Source organism: Gigantopelta aegis, chromosome 14, assembly GCF_016097555.1.
Source record: "Gigantopelta aegis isolate Gae_Host chromosome 14, Gae_host_genome, whole genome shotgun sequence".
Classification (NCBI taxonomy): Eukaryota; Metazoa; Mollusca; class Gastropoda; order Neomphalida; family Peltospiridae; genus Gigantopelta; species Gigantopelta aegis.
The window spans coordinates 36618380-36640660 of record NC_054712.1 but is presented as its reverse complement, the minus strand read 5'-3'; the positions used below and the strand labels follow the sequence as shown (position 1 = coordinate 36640660).

Here is a 22281-nt window from a genome sequence, read left to right as displayed (position 1 = left end):
AAGAGTTCCTAATAGTCTCGTTCAACACAATCTGATTAGAAGACGAGACTAAGAAGCAAAACAGAGACTGAGAGGTGTTCGCAGCAATTTCAAACTCTGCTCAAACTTGACTTGGGCGCTAATGTAACTATTATGATTTTTAGAGATAAAAAGAATTTTCAAGCTAAGCTGAAATACTGTCTAGGAAAGATTAGGAAATTTCGAAATATCAAAGAAAGGTGTGTGTGTGGGGTGGGATGGGGGGGGGGGGGGTTGCTGGTGTCAAGTTTATTCACATCAATATGAATTTGATACTTATGGTATTCCATAAAATATTGTGGTATGCACCATTTAAAAGTATTTTTGGAAATTTTAAATTAAATTTCAACTGAAAAAAATTGCACTTTTTTTTTCACACACACAATTTTTTTTTTATCAGTCTGCACACTGGATAGACCCTAAATCAAACTCCAAAGGCAACTGGCCATGATGAAAAACTTCAGAAGCTTATTACAGTTATCGCAGAGTAATTTAACAGTATTTTTAACAGCCTCTATTGTGTCACGTACAAGTATCCATTTGTATGTTTGATCCACATAATAATTTAAAAGTTATATTGAGCAATAAAAATATTAAATTTTTATAGTTTCAGCAACCTCTGACTAAACAATTCCACTTACTTGTCGCCAAATTTGTCACATGATCAGAACGGTCATTCTGGGTTTTTTGTGTCCACTCACTCTCGTCTGATATTTTGTCCTTAATTGCAGATTTAATTGGTCATAACTGACGATTTTTACTTAATGTCATTTGTTTATTCAGCAAATCACAATAAAATAGAAACTTTAAATTTTCTTAGGGATATTACTGCTTATAAAAACAATGGAAGTGGTACTAAAACATTCATCATTAAAATTTAGCTTGAGTGTCAAATCATACATGTACATTTATGTATCATACACCGCCTTTACAAAAACGAAACTACTTTTGTCAACTGGTTATATCAATGCGATCAATTCATTCAAAGATGGAAATAAAAGGAACAGATAAATGTTATCTCACATTAGCGAATCACTTTAAAAAAAATCATTATTATTTTTCACTTATCATTAAATCTTTATTAAAATAATAAAATTTATGTAATGTTAAAACTTTGATCAGTTCAGCAAAACGAATGCCTGTGAATGTCAGACTGACAATATCTCAGGTTCCAACTAATGGTACATTTATAAAAGATGAACCAGCGTGTACAGTGCAGAATTATATACCAGAATTTAATTTTGGATACAAGACTTCAAGAACCCAGTATCCCACCAGGATACCATATAACACTAAATTGTCAGGTGGGATACCAGATTTTTAAATGTTAGTATCCAACTGGGTTACTGCCCAAAAAATTTAATCTCGAACACTGTATACAGTAACCCAATTTAAAAAAGATAATTTTATGTTTTGGGGGTTTTTTGAAGGGAGGGGCAGTGGGATCATGCAGTCGTCCTTCTTTAATTTTCACCCAGTGAGAACACTTATTATTTATTTAGCATGAGTACTCTGTCGTTAATCACTAAACTTCACACTACAGGAAAAAACCCAACAAGACACGTGACCTATGTACTTAACCGAAACATTGTTGAAAAGAAATGCTGTCAAGTTTCTTCCTGTAAGTGTGTGTTTTAGTGATTAATAAGTGAAATATTTGTTGTAAGTGAAATAGAAAATTATCAATATAGAGGTATTTAATATCAAACATACATGTAGGATTATTTTTTTATTATCCATATGGTTAAATATATTTTGGTACATATCAAAGTGACTAGAACGTCAAGTGGGATGTAACACTTTGTTACGTCATCGATTGGCACACTACAACTTTAGGGGAACATCAACCAAACAAGTTGAGTGATATAAATTAAGATTGATTATGGGTAATAAATACATGTAGGAATACTAGGATATTAAACTCAGTACCATTTCATATCATGTTTATGTCCTTTGTGGAATAATTTTCATGATCACTTGCTAAAGCTCACGACAATTAAAAATTATTTCACTCGGGACATAAACATGATATGAAAATGGAAGCTTGTTTAATATCCTGTAAGTATTGAGTGGGAATCTTTGCTTACTGTACTCGGTGTAGGGCAGTAATCCAACATTTTTGTTATAATTAAACCTTTTACTTATGAACTGTTTTAATGATATTCGAACTACATGTACTGACACATGATTGAAAGAAAGAAATGTTTTATTTAACGATGCACTCAAAACATTTTAATTAGTTATACGGCATCAGGCATATGGTTAAGAACCACACAGATATTGAGAGAGGAAACCCACTGTCGCCACTTCATGGGCTACTCTTTCCAATTAGCAGCAAGGGATCTTTTATATGCACCGTCCCACAGACAGGATAGCACATACCACAGCCTTTGATATACCAGTCGTGATGCACTGGCTGTGATGAGAAATAGCCCAATGGGTCCACTGAAGGGATCGATCCCAGACCTATATCTGTGTGGTCCATAACATATGTCTGATGCCATATAACCGTAAACAAAATGTGTTGAGTGCGTCGTTAAATAAAACATTTTCTTTCTTTTACAGCACCATGACATGAGCTTCAGAACTTTAATGAAGACTAAAGTTTGAAAACAGATGCACCCATCATAATGGTGTCTGAAGGTGTTGAACGATATCGCCGAAGTTTGAGTCAGGAGAAGCCATGTTTTATGTCTATTCTCACTGGAGAGTGGATGGAAATGCCAGACTCAGCAAGGGTAAAACTTATTCAGTCCTTTCCATTCCCATGCAATGTAAATGTCAAGTTATCATATGTGTTTACAATGTCTATGGTACTATATTGAATTCTTAAAAGATATACATGTGCAGCCCTTGTAACCTAAAATTTTGCCTTAAGTACCAAAAATAAATATAAGTACTATAATATTAATCAGCAAAAGTAGTTTGCTTCAGCTAAAATACACTCTGCCTTGGAATTTGTATTATAAATATTTATACTAGCAAATGTATTTCTTCACTGAAGTTGTGTTGACCCCAAAAAAAAATTGCTAATGTTAAAGGCGCATACCCTAGTTTTAACTCATAATAATGGACACTAAGTTTAGTTAATTTACAAACCTGTAACTTATTTGGATAAAGTTAAAATAGAGTGAAAGAAGAGTTTGTGATGTTGAAACTGGAAATATCCTTAAAAATAGACTAGAACTCAATAAACCACTATTTCTCAGACGCACATGCATTTTTAAAAATATGAGAAATGTTTTTTTAGTATTAGAAACACCAGGATGACCAGAAACACTTCGGTTCTACAGAAATGGATAATCCAAAGAATAAAATATAAGTAATGTTTGATTTCATTGATCATAAATGGCTCTGATGGTAAATAATATGCTGTAGTGTTTAAAAACTTGGGTCTGTCTCTTTAATTAAGTTTACTTACTTTTACATTGGCATTGTTGAATGCCGACTTGAATTGTGAGTGGTGCATGTACATGTTTTTAAAACTATTGTTGAAATAAGTTTTCAAATGCATTCCCCAATGTGGCTATTAAGGTTTTTATGTATGACCTGCATGTGCCACAGAAACATTTGACTAGGTGTTCCATTTTAAAAACATTTAATATGATTATCAAAAAAAAAAAAATTCAAGTTATTTTCATGAATGTTAAAAGTTGTTCAAATTTTTTTTTTTCTTTCAGCTGGGAAAATGTCGGTCAGTGATAGATTTTGAGAAGTTAAACAGAGTCGGAGAAGGAACATACGGCATTGTTTGTGAGTTCAGAAATTTCACCTGCAAATTTAACAGGAATCTGTACTTCCAAGTTCTCGTTCCAGCCAGTGCACCACGACTGGTATATCAAAGGCCGTGGTATGTACTACCCTGTCTGTGAGATGGTGCATATAAAAGATTCCTTGCTGCTAAATGGAAAGAGTAGCCCATGAAGTGGCGACAGCAGGTTTCCTCTCTCAATATCTGTGTGGTCCTTAACTGTATGTCTGACGCCATATAACCGGAAATAAAATGTGTTGAGTGCACTGTTAAATAATACATTTCTTTCTTTCTTTCTTTGTTTATGAGTTTAGAAATTCAGGCTGCAAATTTAACAGGAATGTCTACTTCCAAGAATCCTAGATTTGGTTCGGAAACATAACATTAAGAAATGAAATCCTAAAATATATACACATTACATAATTTTTACAATTCTGCCAGAATCCTGTAAAAAAAAAAAAAATCAAATTCTATGCCTAAAATTATTTATGTACCAGCACTGTCTGTTGGAAGGAGCAAGTAAAAGATTCCCTGTTGCTGATGACTATTCATGCTTATCAGAATTATCAGATGTATATGTATGACATACAATAACCAATGATTAATAACTAAATGTTCTCTAGTGATGTTGTTAAAGCAAACTGTAAACATTTATCACAGTACCAGCAGTGGTGTAGCGTGGGCAGGACAGGAAAGGGTTGGGCAGTGGCATAGTGTGGGCGGGGCCACCGGGGCGGTGGAAGGGACTCGGGGAGTGCTAACGGTCCACTGGTTAGGGGGTGCAATACTTGCCTTGCCCTGGGCACTGGCAACCCATGCTACGCCACTGACTACCACCTCTAACCTCATGCAGATTGAATTTTAGCTGCCCAGTAGGGCACTAACCACTAACAACTAGCCTTGCCCAGGACGGCATGCTTGAACCTTATTTGAATTTAAGCATAAAAATCAGGTTGTAAATGACAGAAATTAATCTGTTATTTCTTAAATAATATTATAAAGATAGCAAGAATCCAAATTTAAATAAATGCCTACAATAGTCTGAATACCTGAATGTACCTAGTATATATGTTCTTGCTATCATTATATAACTAGTAAATAATTTGTTTGAATATGCAATGTCATACACCAGTATATACCCTGCATATGGCATATCAAGTAAATGTCAACGACTGTTATTCTGACATGGTTATTTTCGTTACAGACAGAGCCAGAGATACACGCACAAACAAAGTGGTGGCTCTCAAAAAAATGAGGATGGAAAGGGAAAAAGATGGTAGGAAGTTATATGGATTTAAATTTGCAATTAGATGTTTTAGGGTGGGTTTTTTTTTAAATCATGCTCTTTCGACTGTATCTTGCTTTATGTATCTTAAAACATTTGACAGGTTTCTGATATTTGGCACGGACATTGAATAAATAGTGGAACAGAAAAGACAATGTACATTGTAGGCCTACTTAATTTATGAAATAATAGTAGAATGTGTAAAAAAAACAAAAACATTTAGTACTTAAAATTTTATGCAATTTTTATTTTTTAGATATTCTTGTAACCTACATATAGATAGTCTAGACATTTTTTCATTCTCTGAAAACCCGAAATATTGGTTATTCTTTTTATAAAAGTTAGTGCTGTAAAAGTTACAATTATAATAATTTATTGTGAATATTTTCAGGGCTAACTGTGGGTCAGCCGAAAATTTCGCCAAATTATTAATTATACTCCAAAAACTGCAGAAACCCATTTATTTTCCAACAAAATATCATTTATTTCATGAAATTATTTTGCCAAATTAGAATAAATTTCGCCAATTGTTTTTGAAATTCACAATTGGCGAATTTGGTGAATGCCAGAGCTAGCCCTGATTTTAGTTTAGTTAACATACACAAGCAGCCATTTTAAATATATAATTAAAAAATAAGTAATGCTTTCATGCAAACAGAGAAACACATACTTCTAATTCACTACCACATCCATTATTTACAACTACCAACCCCCCCCCCCCCCCCCCCCCCAATTTAAAAAAAATAAAATTAAAAAATAAAAACACCCAAAAAACAAACTCAACCACATTAGAAACTAATAATCAAAATAACCAATAAAAGCTATTAGCATAGTGAATTTTTTTATAACTGTATTGTAAATAGTTTCAGTGTTAATGATGATGATTTCAGGAATCCCCATCAGCGGTCTGCGAGAAATCAACATTTTGTTGAATCTGCGGCATGATAATATTGTGGAGATGAAAGAAGTTGTTGTTGGGAAGAGCTTCGACAGGTATCTATATATGTACTTTCAGCTTCATTAATAAAAAGACTTCGTTTTTAATATTTATGTTTTGCATTTACTAAGTTTGACACCCAATAGCTGATGTATTTTTCGTGCTGGGGTGTCGTTAAACATTCATTCATTCAATTTGTTTTTAATGATAAATGATTCCTTTTTTTTCATCAATTTATAGCTCAGGAGTGATTTTCAGGTTTTTTTTTTTGCAGCAAATCATTTTCATACATTAAATTCAATTTGATCAAAATTGCCGAAAAATTACCTTTATTTAACTTCGATAGTGTTGACAGCTTTTTATCATTATTTCAACTTTTATTTATAAATAGGTATCATGACACTATAGCTGTGTTTATTGTGTTTTTGAGGTACATATCATATACTTTGTTTAATTTTTTTAGTATTTTTCTGGTGATGGAGTATTGTGAACAGGACTTGGCGTCTTTGCTTGACAACATGGCAGCTCCATTTTCAGAATCACAGGTAACTCTCAACAGGTTTATAGGAACTTGAGGACCAGTAATCCCCTTGGCCACTTGAGGACTCCAAAATTAACTTTTTTTGACCAGCATATATTAAAAAAACAACCATGTTAAAATAACTGAATATTATAACCCAAAGTCACTGCAGGTTTATTATCCAGATACAGTGGAGTCTGTCTAAACTGGATTCTGTGTAATCCGGATCTCTGCATAAACCGGTCCATTTCTAAAGCCCCGTCCAGCTACCGTTTATTGCTTAGGTATAAATCTCTGCCTAATCCGTATTTTGTCTACTCCGGACTATGGATCAAAAATCAAGAACGAAAGAACCGTTCATGCATTAATTACCTCTGTCTACACCGGATTGGGATTTGACTGAATGACGGGCTGCTTAATTAGTCGAACAATGATCGTCAATTGCCAAGTAATCAGGACGCTGTCGCAAGATCAAATACAAAATGTAATCGCACTCGTGTGAAGTTTACTCTTATTGCAGTAGGACGTGAGATCAATCAGATTAATATTGGTGTGTGTGTTGATACCTAACTGATTTCACTCTTATGAATTCGGTGAGTTATACTTGCCAACCTAACGCATGTATAAATAGATATCTTCAACTTTGATGAGACCGGATTGTTCTTTCGAGCGTTACCCGACAAAACATTCGCTTATAAAACCCAGGCGGTGAAAGGTGGTAAAGTTTCAAAAGAAAGATTAACTGCTTTATTGTGCTGTAGTTCAATGGGAGAAAAGTTAAAACCTTTGGTGATTGGTAAAGCACAGAATCCTCGTTGTTTCAAGAACATAAACAAGGACACACTACATGTCACTTGGACAGCCAACAGCAAAACTTGGATGACATCTCAACGGTTTCGCGATTGGCTACAACAACTTAACAGACAGATGTGACGACAACGACGAAATATACTGTTATTTATTGACAATGCACCATCCCACGGTCAAGATCTAAGTGTGAGCAACGTAACGGTGAAATTTCGTTCCTGCTAACATCATTGTTGATCGCGAGTTGTCGATCATTCAAGAACCATAACTCTGGATGAACTCTGTCTAAACCGGTCCTCTAGGTAAACCGGATTGTTTTGACGGTACGAAGTGAGTCCGGTTTAGACAGAGTCCACTGTACTAGGAATTTAATGCCATACAGAGAAATATTTTTAGTTGGGTAATGCTCTGGTATCCCGGTACCCTCCCAAAAATGCCTTGTAACAAACAAATGTTATTCCTGTGGGCCTGCTTAATCATTATAGACTTCTGATGTTCCACACTAACAAATAGGGCAGGATTCTCGATATGAAGGGGCAGAGAGTTAAAATACAATGGAAGAATTTTGTGTCAATTACATTTTTAAACTTTTGGCCAATTCTATAATCATAATATAAAAATATATACCGTTGAATCAGGCATAGAATATACTTGAAATATAATTTATAACATTTCTGCTGAACTTTTTTTCTTTTGATTATTCAGGTGAAGTGTATTGGCATCCAGCTTTTGAAAGGTCTACGATATCTCCATGAAAATTTCATAATTCACAGGTACATGCAACAATGGTAAAACAAGGGGGATCCAGGATTTTCAAGGCAAATGAGTCGAGCTTCCAGAGGGTATTGCAATCTGTAGGGGGATTTGGAGGCATGTTGCCTGGAAAATTTATAAATAAAGTCACTCAGAGATGTATAAACACATCAGAACAAAAAGTAATTAAAAAGGGTGGGCAGAAGTCGAAGTTACTTCACCCTCAAATCTAGGATCGATAGCCATCAGGGGGCCTGTTGGGCTATTTCTTGTTCTAGCCAGTGCACCATGACTGGTATAGCAAAGGCCATGGTATATGCTGTCCTGTCTGTGGGATGGTGCATATAAAAGGTACCTTGCTCATAATGGAAAAATGTAGCAGGTTTCCTTTCTAAGACTATATGTCAAAATTGCCAAATATTTGACATCCTGTAGACAATTAATAAATCAATGTGCTATAGTGGTGTCGTTAAAAAACCCAATTTTTTTTTTTTTATGTTGAATACTTATAAATCAAGTTAATATAAAGAGAAATCCCTCAAAACTAAGACTCGGTAAATCGGAACTCCCTCGAAACCTGACACTTTTCACTGTCCCTTTTAAATTATCAGAATAAAACGTAACCTCTCTAAACCAGATACCCCATAAACTGGACATTACTTTTCACTGTACTTTCATTTTGTGTATTTTCAGAGATTTGAAGGTATCCAATCTCCTGATGACTGATAAGGGTTGTATTAAAATAGGTTAGATATCATCTTTTTTTAATAATTTAACTTTCTTGCTTTGTGATAAAGTTAAATGACTAAAATTTACAATCTTTTATTTGCTAGCTATTAAGTTTACAATGGTTTATATACGCTAGCTGTTTATATACATGTAGTATTTACAATTATATGCTAAAAAATATATAAATTTGAGTGGGGACATTTTTTATGACTGCACTTTACTAGGTACATTCAGTAAAAGGCTGTGAATCCTATTGCCAAAGAATTTTCATTGAAATCACTTCATGATCCCAGCCAGTTTAATTATAACAGTTGATGAAACACTTGGTGAATAAAAATGCATCTAGCATGAAAAATTTAAACATTTTATAATCCTTTTTTCATGTATGTTCCGTGTTAAAAGTTGTGCTATTTTTTGTATACTATTAGGTTCCTTCACTTTGCAAGAATTATTATGATTCAGTATTCGAGATAAAAATTTTGGGGCATTATCCCAGTTGGATACTAACATTTCAAAATCTGGTATCCCACCTGAGAATTTAGTATCCCACTTAAATGAAATTCATAAATAACATCGTAACAAACTTGGACGACACTGTTACTTAACTTCACCAGTAAATTACTACTTTCATTGTTTCAGCGAAAAATAAAAACGCAGGATTAAAGAAACCCAACAGCATTATATGGTATCCTGGTGGGATACTGGATTATTGAATTCTGGTATCCAAAATTAAATTCTGGTATCCCTGGGATATCGGGATACCGTTAATCTCGAACACTGTGATTGTGTTGTCATTTATAACAATAAATGTAGGACTACATATATGTGTATTTAACAAATTAATTTTAATGTTTTTACAGCTGACTTTGGTTTGGCTAGGAAGTACAGATTGCCCATGAAAGCCATGACACCTAAAGTGGTCACTCTCTGGTATGTAAAATTAGATAGAAAGAGGATAGTGAAGATGTTACCATTTACATATTATTTCCAGTTTATGTCCCAAGTTAAACCATTTTTAATTGTCACAAGCTGCAGCTTTCTAAATGGACATAAACGTTGTAATACTTTGTAAACAATTTAATATTTTATTAACTACCCAGTTACTCTTATTGTCCTTCTCTTACACTTTTGTTCCAATTTGATATATATCATCTGTCAAAACCATTTTACACACTATTCATAGTATTACTAATGACTTAAAGATATGATAATTGTTGTGTGAAACAGTCATATATATACATATATGAACTGATTAATTTGCACCAATCGACAACGTTATGAAATTTGGAAATGTTATTTTATTGGATATGCTGCTTATTATGTAATAAATATATAGAGGCTATTTCGTGTATTTTTTTTAATACAATTTTTATGTCAACGAGTGAGGTGTGAAAAGCATATTTTCACGAATTGTGAAGCAATGAGTAAAATATGGTTTACACACATCACGAGTTGACATAAAAATCGCATTTGAAAAAACACCATGAAATAGTCTATTTATTATATGCATCTTTCCTAATTTAAAAAAATATTATTTCGCTTTTCCTATTGAAAACACGTAATGGCATGATATATTTCTTCTGATGGAACTTTTCCAGAAAGTTTACTTGACCATAGACTTTTTAAAAGACATTTGAATAAAAATTATCTTTATTTAATTATTAAATTAACATTTATTTAATTATACTGCTGTGCAAACATACCTGACAAAGCGATCCTCCAAAATACCCCACAAAAAGAAAACAAATTGAACACTGTTAAATTTTAACTTATACTCATGACAGGAAATTGTGTCATCATTATATTTTAGATATTTTATCTTAATTGCACTTAATATCCCCTTTTTATAGGTACAGTTGTTTAAATTACATTTTGTTATTTTTCAAATACGATCAGATTCATTGGTAATCATCAAACTTAAATAAGAAGAGACAAGGAGAAGGGAGATAATTTAATCATGATCTTTTACAAAAAAGTAAATATGATTTCTATATTTTCACTGTGGCTAAAATACAGTGAAAATATGACTTTTCACCGGATATCACTTTTATGGTTTCCATAGATCTGTAGATTTCATTGTATGTATATAATAAATGTATATATATTATATGAACATATTATAATATAGATAATGTATGCAGGTAATATGTTATTGTTTTATTTAAACAGGTACCGGTCACCTGAATTACTTCTTGGTGCTAAAACACACACAACAGCTGTAGATATGTGGTAAGTAATTAAAGGGACATTCCTGAGTTTGCTGCATTGTAAGATGTTTCCGACTAGTAAAATATTCCTACGATTAAATTTGCATATTAAATATATATTTTCTTGTTTAGAATGTCAATGTCTGTATATTCAATGTGTTTCTGGTCGTCTTAATATTTGTAAGAAGCCCAAACTGGATTGTGTTTTCAAATAATTTTGTACGTACGAAAAAACAATATTTTAGGAAATAAGATGAAATTTAACCTAGTACAAATATTAGAACGATTAGAAACACGTTCAATATACAGCCACTAATATTTTATGCAGAAAAATATATTTGATATGTAATTACAATTGTTAAAACGTCTCTGTTAGTCGATAACATCTTAAAAAGTGCGGCAAACTCAGGAATGTCCCTTTAAAATATAGGAATACACCCAAACCAGACCTAGATAAAAAGCCAGGGTAGAGATTATGAAATTAAATTTAATGTAAAGTTTGTTTGATTAACAACACCACTGGAGCACACTGATTAATTAATCATCGGCTACTGGATGTCAAACATTTGGTAATTATGACATGTAGTTTTCAGAGGATACCCGGTACATTTTTCTTTTAGCAGCAAGTAATCTTTTATATGCACCATCCCACAGACAGGACGGAACATACAGGTACTAAGACCTTTGATATAGCAGTCATGAAGCACTGATTTGAATGGGAAATTAATTTAATGATTCAGTAAACATTTTGTTTTCCAAATTTTAATTAGCGTCTAGACCTGTAATCAGTGCCATGCTAACAAAATGTTACTTATGGTTAATGCATTAATAAGATGTACATTGTAAAATCACCATAGCTATCTAAATATACATGAATCTGTTGTAACATGCTCCAGATCAAACATTTCGTAAAGGTATGTTGCACAGAATTTGAATTGACAGAGATGTCGCCCATTGGACACTACATAAGTTCAATGGGAAAATTATCTGAGGTTAGAGCTGGCCAGGGTAATGTGTGTATGTTAAGAAATTTGTATCATGTTTCATTCCATATTGATGTACATTTGAATTCAAGTATCCGCTATTATTTCAAACATAGAATTACTTCTTGAAACATGTGTAGTCTTGGGGACATGATTTAGCTCAGTTGGTTGAGTGCTCGCTTGGGGTGCTTGTGTCACAGGATCAAAACATTTCAGTTGATCCATTCAGCTGATTGAGTTTTTCCTCCTCCCATCCAGTGCACCACAATTGGACAAAGGCCATGGTATGTGCTATCCTGTCTGTGGGAAAGTGTATATAAAAGATCCCTTGCTGCATTAAGAAAAATGTAGTGGATTTCCTCGGATGATGAGTCAGAATTACCAAATGTTTGACATCCAATAGCCGATGATAAATTAATCAATGTCCTCTAGTGGTGTCATTAAACAAACCGGCCTCGGTGGCGTCGTGGTTAGGCTATCGGTCTACAGGCTGGTAGGTACTGGGTTCGGATCCCAGTCAAGGTATGGGATTTTTAATTCAGATACCGACTCCAAACCCTGAGTGAGTGCTCCGCAAGGCTCAATGGGTAGGTGTAAACCACTTGCACCGACCAGTGATCCATAACTGGTTCAACAAAGGCCATGGTTTGTGCTATCCTGCCTGTGGGAAGCGCAAATAAAAGATCCCTTGCTGTCTGTCATAAAAGAGTAGCCTATGTGGCGACAGCGGGTTTCCTCTCCAAATCTGTGTGGTCCTTAACCATATGTCTGACGCCATATAACCGTAAATAAAATGTGTTGAGTGCGTCGTTAAATAAAACATTTCTTTCTTTCTTTCTTTCAGTAAACAAAACAAACTTTAAAGTTTAAACTGTATTCCACAAATTGGTTTAACATGTATGTTGATGTTATATACAGGGATGTGAGAGCTATGCAGAAATGCGTAACTGCGCTTTTCTATTTTGTCTAAAAAAACAAAAACATGATGTTCAATACTGTTGACCACACATGATTCATTTACATGTTTTCACGGTTTCAAGTTTATGATGTGTGCCTTATATTATAAGTTATAACCAGTTTAGATTTGTTAGCATTTAATGCACTTTTTGGCAGTTCCGGGGGTTGCAAACAACAATTTTCCTTCAGGGGTCCTTGAGCGACCCCTGCTCCCCAGCCGCAGCAATCTTTTTTGTTCCAGCCCCTCTCACATCTCTGTATATACATCTCTGTGCTTCAAAGAAAATATTTTTCTTCCTTTTTTTTTTCATTTTTAGGTCTGCTGGATGTATTCTGGGAGAATTGTTAGCTCATCGACCTCTGTTACCAGGACGATCAGAAATTCACCAGATTGAACTCATCATTACTATGTTCGGCACCCCAAACGACAGTATCTGGCCTGTAAGTTTTGCAGGAATTAAAACCTAACACTCGCCCCATGCAGGTTAGTTGAAATCAGTGGGGATGAATACAGTTTACCTCCGGCATTAACTTTTCGCATTTAGTTTCATTGCTTGCAAACTAACATAGACCAATGAAACTTGGTATATAGTTGCAACTATGTATGTTCATCTCATTTTAATTAATATACTTTTAATTAATGTTTAGCTCAGCGTTACGTTTTTGTGTGTAGGTGCATTTGGAATGCTCTTTGAAGTATCCATTCGTTGATTTTATACATGGCAAGGATCTAATTTACTTACATTCACATTGTAAAGTATTTCATCAATAATAATTGAGGAATAAAATATTCCTTTCCATTCTGATTTAATGCTAAAATATTTCACACTAACGAGACCTTCAGCTACTTCCATTCTGATTAAATGATAAAACATTTCACACTAATGAGACCTCAGCTACTTCCATTCTGATTAAATGATAAAACATTTCACACTAACGAGACCTTCAGCTACTTCCATTCTGATTAAATGATAAAACATTTCACACTAACGAGACCTCAGCTACTTCCATTCTGATTAAATAATAAAACATTTCACACTAACGAGACCTTTAGCTACTTCCATTCTGATTAAATGATAAAACATTTCACACTAACGAGACCTCAGCTACTTCCATTCTGATTAAATAATAAAACATTTCACACTAACGAGACCTTTAGCTACTTCCATTCTGATTAAATGATAAAACATTTCACACTAACGAGACCTCAGCTACTTCCATTCTGATTAAATGATAAAACATTTCACATTAACGAGACCGTCAGCTACTTCCATTCTGATTAAATGATAAAACATTTCACACTAACGAGACCTCAGCTACTTCCATTCTGATTAAATGATAAAACATTTCACACTAACGAGACCTTCAGCTACTTCCATTCTGATTAAATGATAAAACATTTCACACTAACGAGACCTCAGCTACTTCCATTCTGATTAAATGATAAAACATTTCACACTAACAAGACCTCAGCTACTTCCATTCTGATATTTCAGGGATTTTCTTCTTTGCCAGCACTGGAAAATATCTCACTGAAGAAACAGCCGTAAGTGACTCACGTTGTTAGGCAAGGCATGGTAGACCAAACACTTTTGGGGCATTTTCACCATTTTCGGGGCACTTGTTTTTCATTAAAAATACAATTTTTTTAAATTAAAATAAACATTAATGTAATTTATGTGCTTGCTTTAATAAATGAATGGCAAAAGATATAAAAGGCATATTTTATTAATTAATAATACCTTTTTTTGTGTTTTATAAAGGCAATTTTAGAATTAACTACTGATAAAGCTTGTTTAATCTCAGGGCAGCATGGCGCTGATTGAGGCAAGATGGTGCTAGACTATTGAGGCATGGTGCTGCACCATGCTAAAACAAGCTAGGGAAAACACTATGTCAAAATTACCAAATGTTTGACATTCAATAGCCGATGATTAATAAATTAGTGTGTTCTAGTGGTATCGTTAAACAAAACAAACATTAACTTTCCAAACTGGATTCAAATTAGACAGACGAATTACGTCAGTATAAATTAGACAAATTGTATCTAAGCTATTGTCACTTGACAGTACTCTGTGATTATGCTGGTTAGGCCATCGGTCTGCAGGCTGGTAGGTACTGAGTTCGGATCCCAGTCGAGGCATGGGATTTTTAATCCAGATACCGACTCCAAACCCTGAGTGAGTGCTCCGCAAGGCTCAATGGGTAGGTGTAAACCACTTGCACCGACCAGTGATCCATAACTGGTTCAACAAAGGCCATGGTTTGTGCTATCCTGCCTGTGGGAAGCACAAATTAAAGATCCCTTGCTGCTAATCGGAAAGAGTAGCCCATGTAGTAGCGACAGCGGATTTCCTCTCAAAATCTGTGTGGTCCTTAACCATATGTCTGACGCCATATAACTGTAAATAAAATGTGTTGAGTGTGTCGTTAAATAAAATATTTCTTTCTTTCTTTCTGTGATTATGCTGGTATACACAAGAATCCATATTACTCGGATGCTGGTTGGATCAGAGTGCATTGTACTAATATATGTGACCACATCTGCAAAAAGGGACCATACATGTGTTCAAATTACCAAATATACGACAGTGTTCGACAAGTGTTGAAGAAAGTCACTAGCTTTGGCTAGTGCCCTATGCATTATAGTAATACAGTTGATAATTTCCACTAGTCCAGACCAAAAATTCACTAGCCGGAACTGAGGGTTAGTGGATTTGTCTAACCCTATATTATATATTGTATGAAATCAATACTTAGCCAGTTAATCAGTGAGCTTTAGTGATGTTATTACACAAATAAACATTTATTTACAATCCACCTTTTCTTGGTCATCTCTGATATGCCACCATGACTGGTATATCAAAGGCTATGGTATGTGCTATCCTGTATGTGGAATGGTGCATAAAAAAGATCCCTTGCTATTAATGGAAAAATGTAGTGGGTTTCCTCTCTAAGACTGTGTCAAAATGACCATATTTTTGACATCCAATAGCCGATGATTAATAAATCAAGGTGCTCTAGTGGTGTTGTTAAACAAAACAAACAAACTTTCTTTCTCTGATAATGTTATGTGTAATTTATTCTCTGTTTACAGGTACAACAATTTAAGACACACATTCCCCTGGCTGTCTGATGGTGGTGTTCGACTTCTGAACTTCCTGTTCATGTTTGATCCTGTGAAAAGGCAAGTTTCTTAACCACATTAAACTTAATTGCAATATGTGTATTACTTTATCCTTAAAATGCACCTGCAAAGTCACAGTATTTTTCAATGATGTTGTGATGAAACTCAAACTAAATTAACCCACCAAAATCATTGGTGTTAAAATCCATATTAACATATATTCACATAAAATTATTATTTAGTGGCGTATTTTAAGTAGGAGAATATCCTCATAACTCTCCATTCCTCGTCACCATTATTTTTCAGGAATGGAGAGTTACTCGGGACATTCCCCTGTACATAATGTGTCTGGTGCGTTTGATGATGACTGGCTGTCATTAATTGAAGTTATTGTAGGACTAATTTATTTTTAACCTATGAACCATAATGGAGATACTAACATCATCACACATAGTAATTCATTTTTCTTACACGCCTATTTTAAAGGACATTGTAAGATTTATAGTATCCCACATATGTTACAGATTGATTTAAAGGCACTGGCTGCTTTATGGTGATCACCTAGATGCTAAAGCTGTCCAGTGAAATTAACATTTAACAATTTTTATTAATGAGGAACACAAATTAACCATACAAGCAGAATCTCTGTAAATAGCTTAATTTGAACAGATGGTTAAAATAATTTTAACCTATAATTTGAGGATATGTAAGACAATTATACAAAATAAAATTCAGATAATTGTTTTGAAAATGTTACATAACTCTTGACAAAAGCTCTCTCTATACCCCATAATGTTTTGTAATACATCCCATGATACCACCTCAACCTCCCCATGAGTGTTACATATTAAATGTTGAATGACCCCCAATACCATGTTACATCTTACAACTCATTGTGTAAAAATGTACCTTACGTTTGCCCGTTATCAACATTTTGAAACAGTGAATGTAACTTGAACAATATTTAACAGAAACTTGTGTAGTATTCTCTCTATATCTTACAACTTATTGTGTAGAAACTTACCTCACTTTTGCCAGTTATGTACTTTTTGAAACAATCAATGCACATGTAACTTGAAGGAAAAGTTTTATTTAACGACGCACTCATCACATTTTATTTATGGTTATATGGCATCAGACATGGTTAAGGACCACACAGATATTGAGAGAGGAAACTCGCTGTTGCCACTTCGTAGGCTACTCTTTTCGATTAGCAGCAAGGGATCTTTTATATGTACCATCTCACAGACAGGATTGCACATACCACAGCTTTTCTTACACCAGTTGTGGAGCACAGGCTGGAACGAGAAATAGCCTAATGGGTCCACCGACGGGAATCGATCCTAGACTGACCGTGCATCAAGCGAACACTTTACCACTGGGCTACGTCCCGCCCCCTTTGAAACAATCAATGCACATGTATCTTGAATTTCACATATTATGTACTAGTAGTATTCTCCGTGTCTCTCATGTGTCAACCGTCCATCCAGTACGTAAAGTTCTGTTATATTTGATCTTTCAGAGCCACAGCTGAGGACTGTCTGGACTGTTCGTATTTCAAGGAGCAGCCTCATCGTATGTCATATCATTAAAAAATATTTTTTGAGGCAAATAGTTAAAAATATTCAATAACCCGAAGTCTGTTCACTTGCCAATGGGTTTTACCTTGGTAGCTGATTGTTCAGTTGTTTGAATTATATTTGTCTAATACACATGTAATTAACTACTAAAAAATTGCATTCAATTTAAAATTAGTTATCTGAAGTTTGCAACTATTAATTTTACCACTTAATCAATTGGCAGTTTGTGTGAAGTTAAAGTGTAATTGAGGCATGAACAAAACAACAGCTTACGTGAAAAGGTGTTCCGTGTATTGTATGTTGGCTGATAGGGAAAATGTTGTTGTTTAACACTGCATGTACATTTTATGTGGTCCACATTTAAGATTTTCAGGGATATGAAATAATGCACATTGATTAATTTTTGTAATTTTTTTAAATAAGGCTCATAATGTTTGTGGTGTTCTGTTTATTTTTATGTGTGACAATTTTAAAATGGTGTGATTCCTACATCATACATTTTGGTACCACAACTCTTTATGGTTATTAGTCTCCTACTAGAGGGGACTGTAGGTTTTGTTTTCCATCGGTCTGTCCATCTTTTTGTCCATTCATCTGCCCCACATACCTAAAGATATGAGCTGAAATTTGGGATATAGCTTTACCATGTAGAGGTACAGATTAAGTTTAGGGGGGGGGGGGGGGGATCTGTCCATTTTTGATGGAGTTATGGCACTCAGTGCTGTCAGAATGCTTGTAGTTTGTTAAGATATTGTGTTTATGGAACAGTTTTAATATTGTGTTTATGGAACAGTTTTAATACTGAGTGTTCTGTTTTCAGCTTGTGAACCAGAGTTCATGCCTTCCTTTCCTCAACATCGTCTGAAGCGAAAGAATGCCGATTCACAGAAGGAAGAACAGTGTGTACTTTTCAATTATTCTTAAACATGTGTGATCGTTTTTCGACTTTAGTCTTGCCTGGTTTTCAGTGTGGCCAAATATCATTAAAATGTAACAAATGTTTAGATCTCTGTGTTAATTAGAAATGGTTTTAGTTATTCTCCAAGGTTTTACACAGTTTGTGGCAACCCAGTCATTGGGCTATTTCTTGTTGTAGCCACTGCTCCACAACTGGTGTAACAGAGGCTGTCTTGTATACTATCTTGCCTGTGGGATGGTGCATATAAAGATTGAAAAAGAGTAGCCCAGAGCCTGATGGCATCAGATTTTCTCTCTTATTATAAATATGGTCCTCTTATCATATATCTGATGCCATATAACCGTGTGTTAAGTGCGTAGTCAAATAAAACATTCATTCATTCATGCATTACTCTCTAGAATCTTCTTTTTTTCTTCAGAAAATCAAAACCTGGTTCATTCAAGGAATTTGGAAGCAGCTCACATCTTACCTTGTCTGTAAGTATTAACCTTTCAACTTATTTCCGTGCTTATATCCAATTAAGGTTCAAGCATGCTGTCCTGGGCACACACCTCAGCTATCTGGGTTGTCTGTCCAGGACAGTGGGTTAGTTGTTAGTGAGAGAGAAGAGGGTGTAGTGGCCTTACACCAATCTGATTAAAATTAGCTCTACTGGGTCTACCAGTAGATCTAATGCATTGCGTGGACTCCCATATCTAGGTGACATTTCATCTATAAATAATTTAAATATCGACAAATTACACTTCGCCTTTTATAGCATTATTCGGGAGCATACAAATTCTAAAAATATCAGGCGAGACTATTTATGCAATAGGTGCAGTTATTGGTCTATTTTAACATTGAAAAAACAGGGGGAAAAGTGCAGAAATAAACTACACCTACCCATCCCATTGAGCCCTTAAGAACTCGCTCTGGGTTGGAGCCAGTACCGGGCTGCAAACACTGTACCTACCAGCCTGTAGTCCGATAGCTTAACCACTGCGCCACCAAGGCCGGTATTAACCTTTTAACTTGGGAGTCACAATTCCACTTTTTCATTGTCCAAAAGTGACACACAGTTATTTGTCATCTACCGGTACTTTGTTTATATCAAATTAGTTTGTTATTACGGACAATTACACATTAAAAAATTACTATCAGAGACTTCTAGTCATTTTAGAAATTTTAATTTTTCTTGTTATATCATATACACTTTGCTAGTGTTTCACACTTTCCCTTGGTGGATTTAATAGATATCTGAAAATTTCTTTGTGTTTTTTTCCCAGGCCAAGAAACCAAAAGTGTGATCGTGAAAAATAGTTTGCCAAGACTTCTTATCAAATGTTTAAAAACGTGGTTTACTGGGAATGTCATAATCCACAACAAAAACCAATAAGTTATGAGCTGTTGCAGAAAGGATTCGAAGACCTTATTAAAATATTCTAAAAGAATGTTCAGAGAGGGTGAAGTCACACTGAAACAGCAATTTTCTTGACTGACTGAAAATCATCTCTAACAAATCACAAATATAAAACTGGACATTTAAGAAGGTGTGCAGACAGCATTATCGTTACCTGTGCAATAGTAAAAATGGAAGAAGTGTTCAATCGGAACCAACATAGATATTCCATACGGAACATGTTGACAATTCTCTAAAAACTGCAACTGACTGTACAGTTGTGAATCGGATCCTTTTTATGGAGTGTTTCACTTGTTATTTGTCAATGTACTATTGCAAACATAAATGGAAAAAAAAATGTCCATTTGAATGATGATATGCATATATATTATTATGGATCACATAAATACCAAAGGTTATAATTGGAAAAATTCTCAATATTCTTCAGCTCTTTCATCATCATTTTTGATAGATCAGTTGAAACATTTGGAAAGCAACTGAAACCGATTGTTATTATGGCAAATATAAGATTGGACAGGAACAAAGAGTGATTGTTACAGAAATAGAAGAAACATTCACTTTTTTTTGTTAAGCAGTCTATTCACTTGTGACTGAAGTGTGCGTCGTCCATGAACGTGTAATTGCTACACAAATGTTGTAATTGTATAAATGTTTGTTGAAAATGCATGTATTCTGTTTTTCAAGTACATGTATTACTCATTATACTGAGTGACAGTTATTTTTTATGGACAGGAAAGTCTTTTTGTCTCCCAGTCTACTTCAAAGATCCGAGCCAACACTACAAGTGAGAGATTTAGCAATGTTGGTGCTGTCTAGGATCTCATATGTAGCAAATTACGTCTGGTCCAGAATATAAAAATTGTTAGAGAATAAATATGAACATGCACGGTTAGGATTGAAACAAAGACTGATGCAATCCATGGACAATATCCTAAATGCAGTTAAAATGGACGTAACACATTGAAAGCAAGGGGCACGGATCCCATTAACATAATGGAATGCCTTGCCCAGTTGAAAGTCAAAGTAATACGGTATGTAGCCTACAGACCTGGGGTCTAATTCACAAAGATCTCTTAGGCTCTGCTAGACAACAAAGCATCCTCTTTACAAGTCTTTTAGCATTGCACTGCCCCTGGGTCTAATTCACTAAACTCTCGCAACTTTACAATCTCGCAGTGCAATGCTAAAAGACTTACAGAGAGGATGCTTTGTTGTTTAGTAGAGCCTAAGAGAGCTTAGCGAATATTCACTAAGTCTCACAGTGCAATGCTAAAAGACTTGCAAAGGGAACTATCACTCTAGTTTCCCATCACTCTCCTCAGACTTGTTATTCAAAGGAAATGTTTTATTTAACAATGCACTCAAACACATTTTATTTACAGTTATATGGTGTCGGACATATGGTTAAAGACCACACAGATATAGACATGGCTGTTAACAAAAGTAAAATGTTGTGACTGAAATTTCAAGGTACAGGGCATTCAAAATGGTAATGTTTTATATGACAATTGTAGTCCACTTTAAACATGTATTTCTCCCATCCCACACCCTGTTATTTTTTTTTATTGGACAAAAACATTAATTTGATGGGTCCTGCAGTGAACCTATATTAATGGAAATAGTCCTATTAGGCTGACATTTGTTGGGGTGTTCTTTCATAAGCTACGGGCATTTTTTTAAAGTTTGCATTATTACCTGATATTATTTATTTAGGCTTGACCGCCAGCTAATGGACGGCAAATCAAATACATTTACATCGGGTGGCCCTTGTGTTATTGCAAATTCATTATGGGAGGGGGAAGGGATCGTTCAAAATTGGGGTAAAAGCCAATGTCCGATACTGCAATACGCTAATGTGGAATAGTCCTTTGTTGATCTTTGTGTCCATTTAACAATACGTAACGCAAAACCTTGCAGTTTTAATACCCCCTCCCCTTGTAATGTTTTGTGACCGTGTCATATTTTACTCTGGGGTCTTTAGTAATACATATATGTTAACATAAAATGGCAATGACTGGTTGCATTTTACTTAATGAAAAGTTAATGAATTAACATTACGTTGCACAATAATCTCTCCCCCCCCCCCCCCCCCCCCAATTACGTTTCGTCACATTTTCCATAATTTCCACTTTCTCCTCAGTGCACGTTGCGTAGTTCTCGAATGACCCATTATTCAATCGTGAATAATAAAGAAGTAACATACCGCTGGTCGGTAAATGTTATATTTGACCGGATCAACTTTATTAAGTTTCAATATCTATAATACGCAATCTAATAATCTCCCAGCAGAACTATTTCATTGTAACAGT

At 34.7% G+C, this 22281-nt stretch overlaps 1 protein-coding gene across 3 annotated transcripts; it reads left to right on the top strand.

The window, feature by feature from the left end:
• The first annotated feature begins 14 nt into the window (after positions 1 to 14).
• LOC121388915 (cyclin-dependent kinase 10-like) lies at positions 15 to 20674 on the top strand. 3 transcript variants are annotated; one of them, XM_041520454.1, is made up of 17 exons: positions 15 to 123; positions 2584 to 2756; positions 3699 to 3771; positions 4974 to 5045; positions 5945 to 6047; positions 6455 to 6536; positions 8024 to 8091; positions 8765 to 8817; positions 9661 to 9730; positions 10970 to 11029; positions 13265 to 13388; positions 14444 to 14493; positions 16045 to 16134; positions 17597 to 17649; positions 18475 to 18553; positions 18992 to 19049; positions 19839 to 20674. In XM_041520454.1, exons 2-17 carry the CDS (start codon positions 2649 to 2651, stop codon positions 19857 to 19859), a joined length of 1164 nt encoding a protein of 387 aa, XP_041376388.1. In that variant the 5' UTR covers positions 15 to 123; positions 2584 to 2648; the 3' UTR covers positions 19860 to 20674. The 3 variants fall into 3 exon arrangements, with proteins under 3 accessions (XP_041376388.1, XP_041376389.1, XP_041376390.1); XM_041520455.1 differs by having other exon boundaries at positions 96 to 218; XM_041520456.1 differs by lacking the exons at positions 15 to 123; positions 2584 to 2756 and adding an exon at positions 3309 to 3340.
• Positions 20675 to 22281: the final 1607 nt, after the last annotated feature.

Bases quoted from the DNA above. Each gene is read 5' to 3' on its own strand.
- LOC121388915 (XM_041520454.1), top strand. From the start codon at position 2,649: ATGGTGTCTGAAGGTGTTGAACGATATCGCCGAAGTTTGAGTCAGGAG. The intron at 5,046-5,944 runs GTAGGAAGTTAT...TGATGATTTCAG, and splicing joins GATGGAAAGGGAAAAAGATG to GAATCCCCATCAGCGGTCTG. The intron at 13,389-14,443 runs GTAAGTTTTGCA...CTGATATTTCAG, and splicing joins CAAACGACAGTATCTGGCCT to GGATTTTCTTCTTTGCCAGC.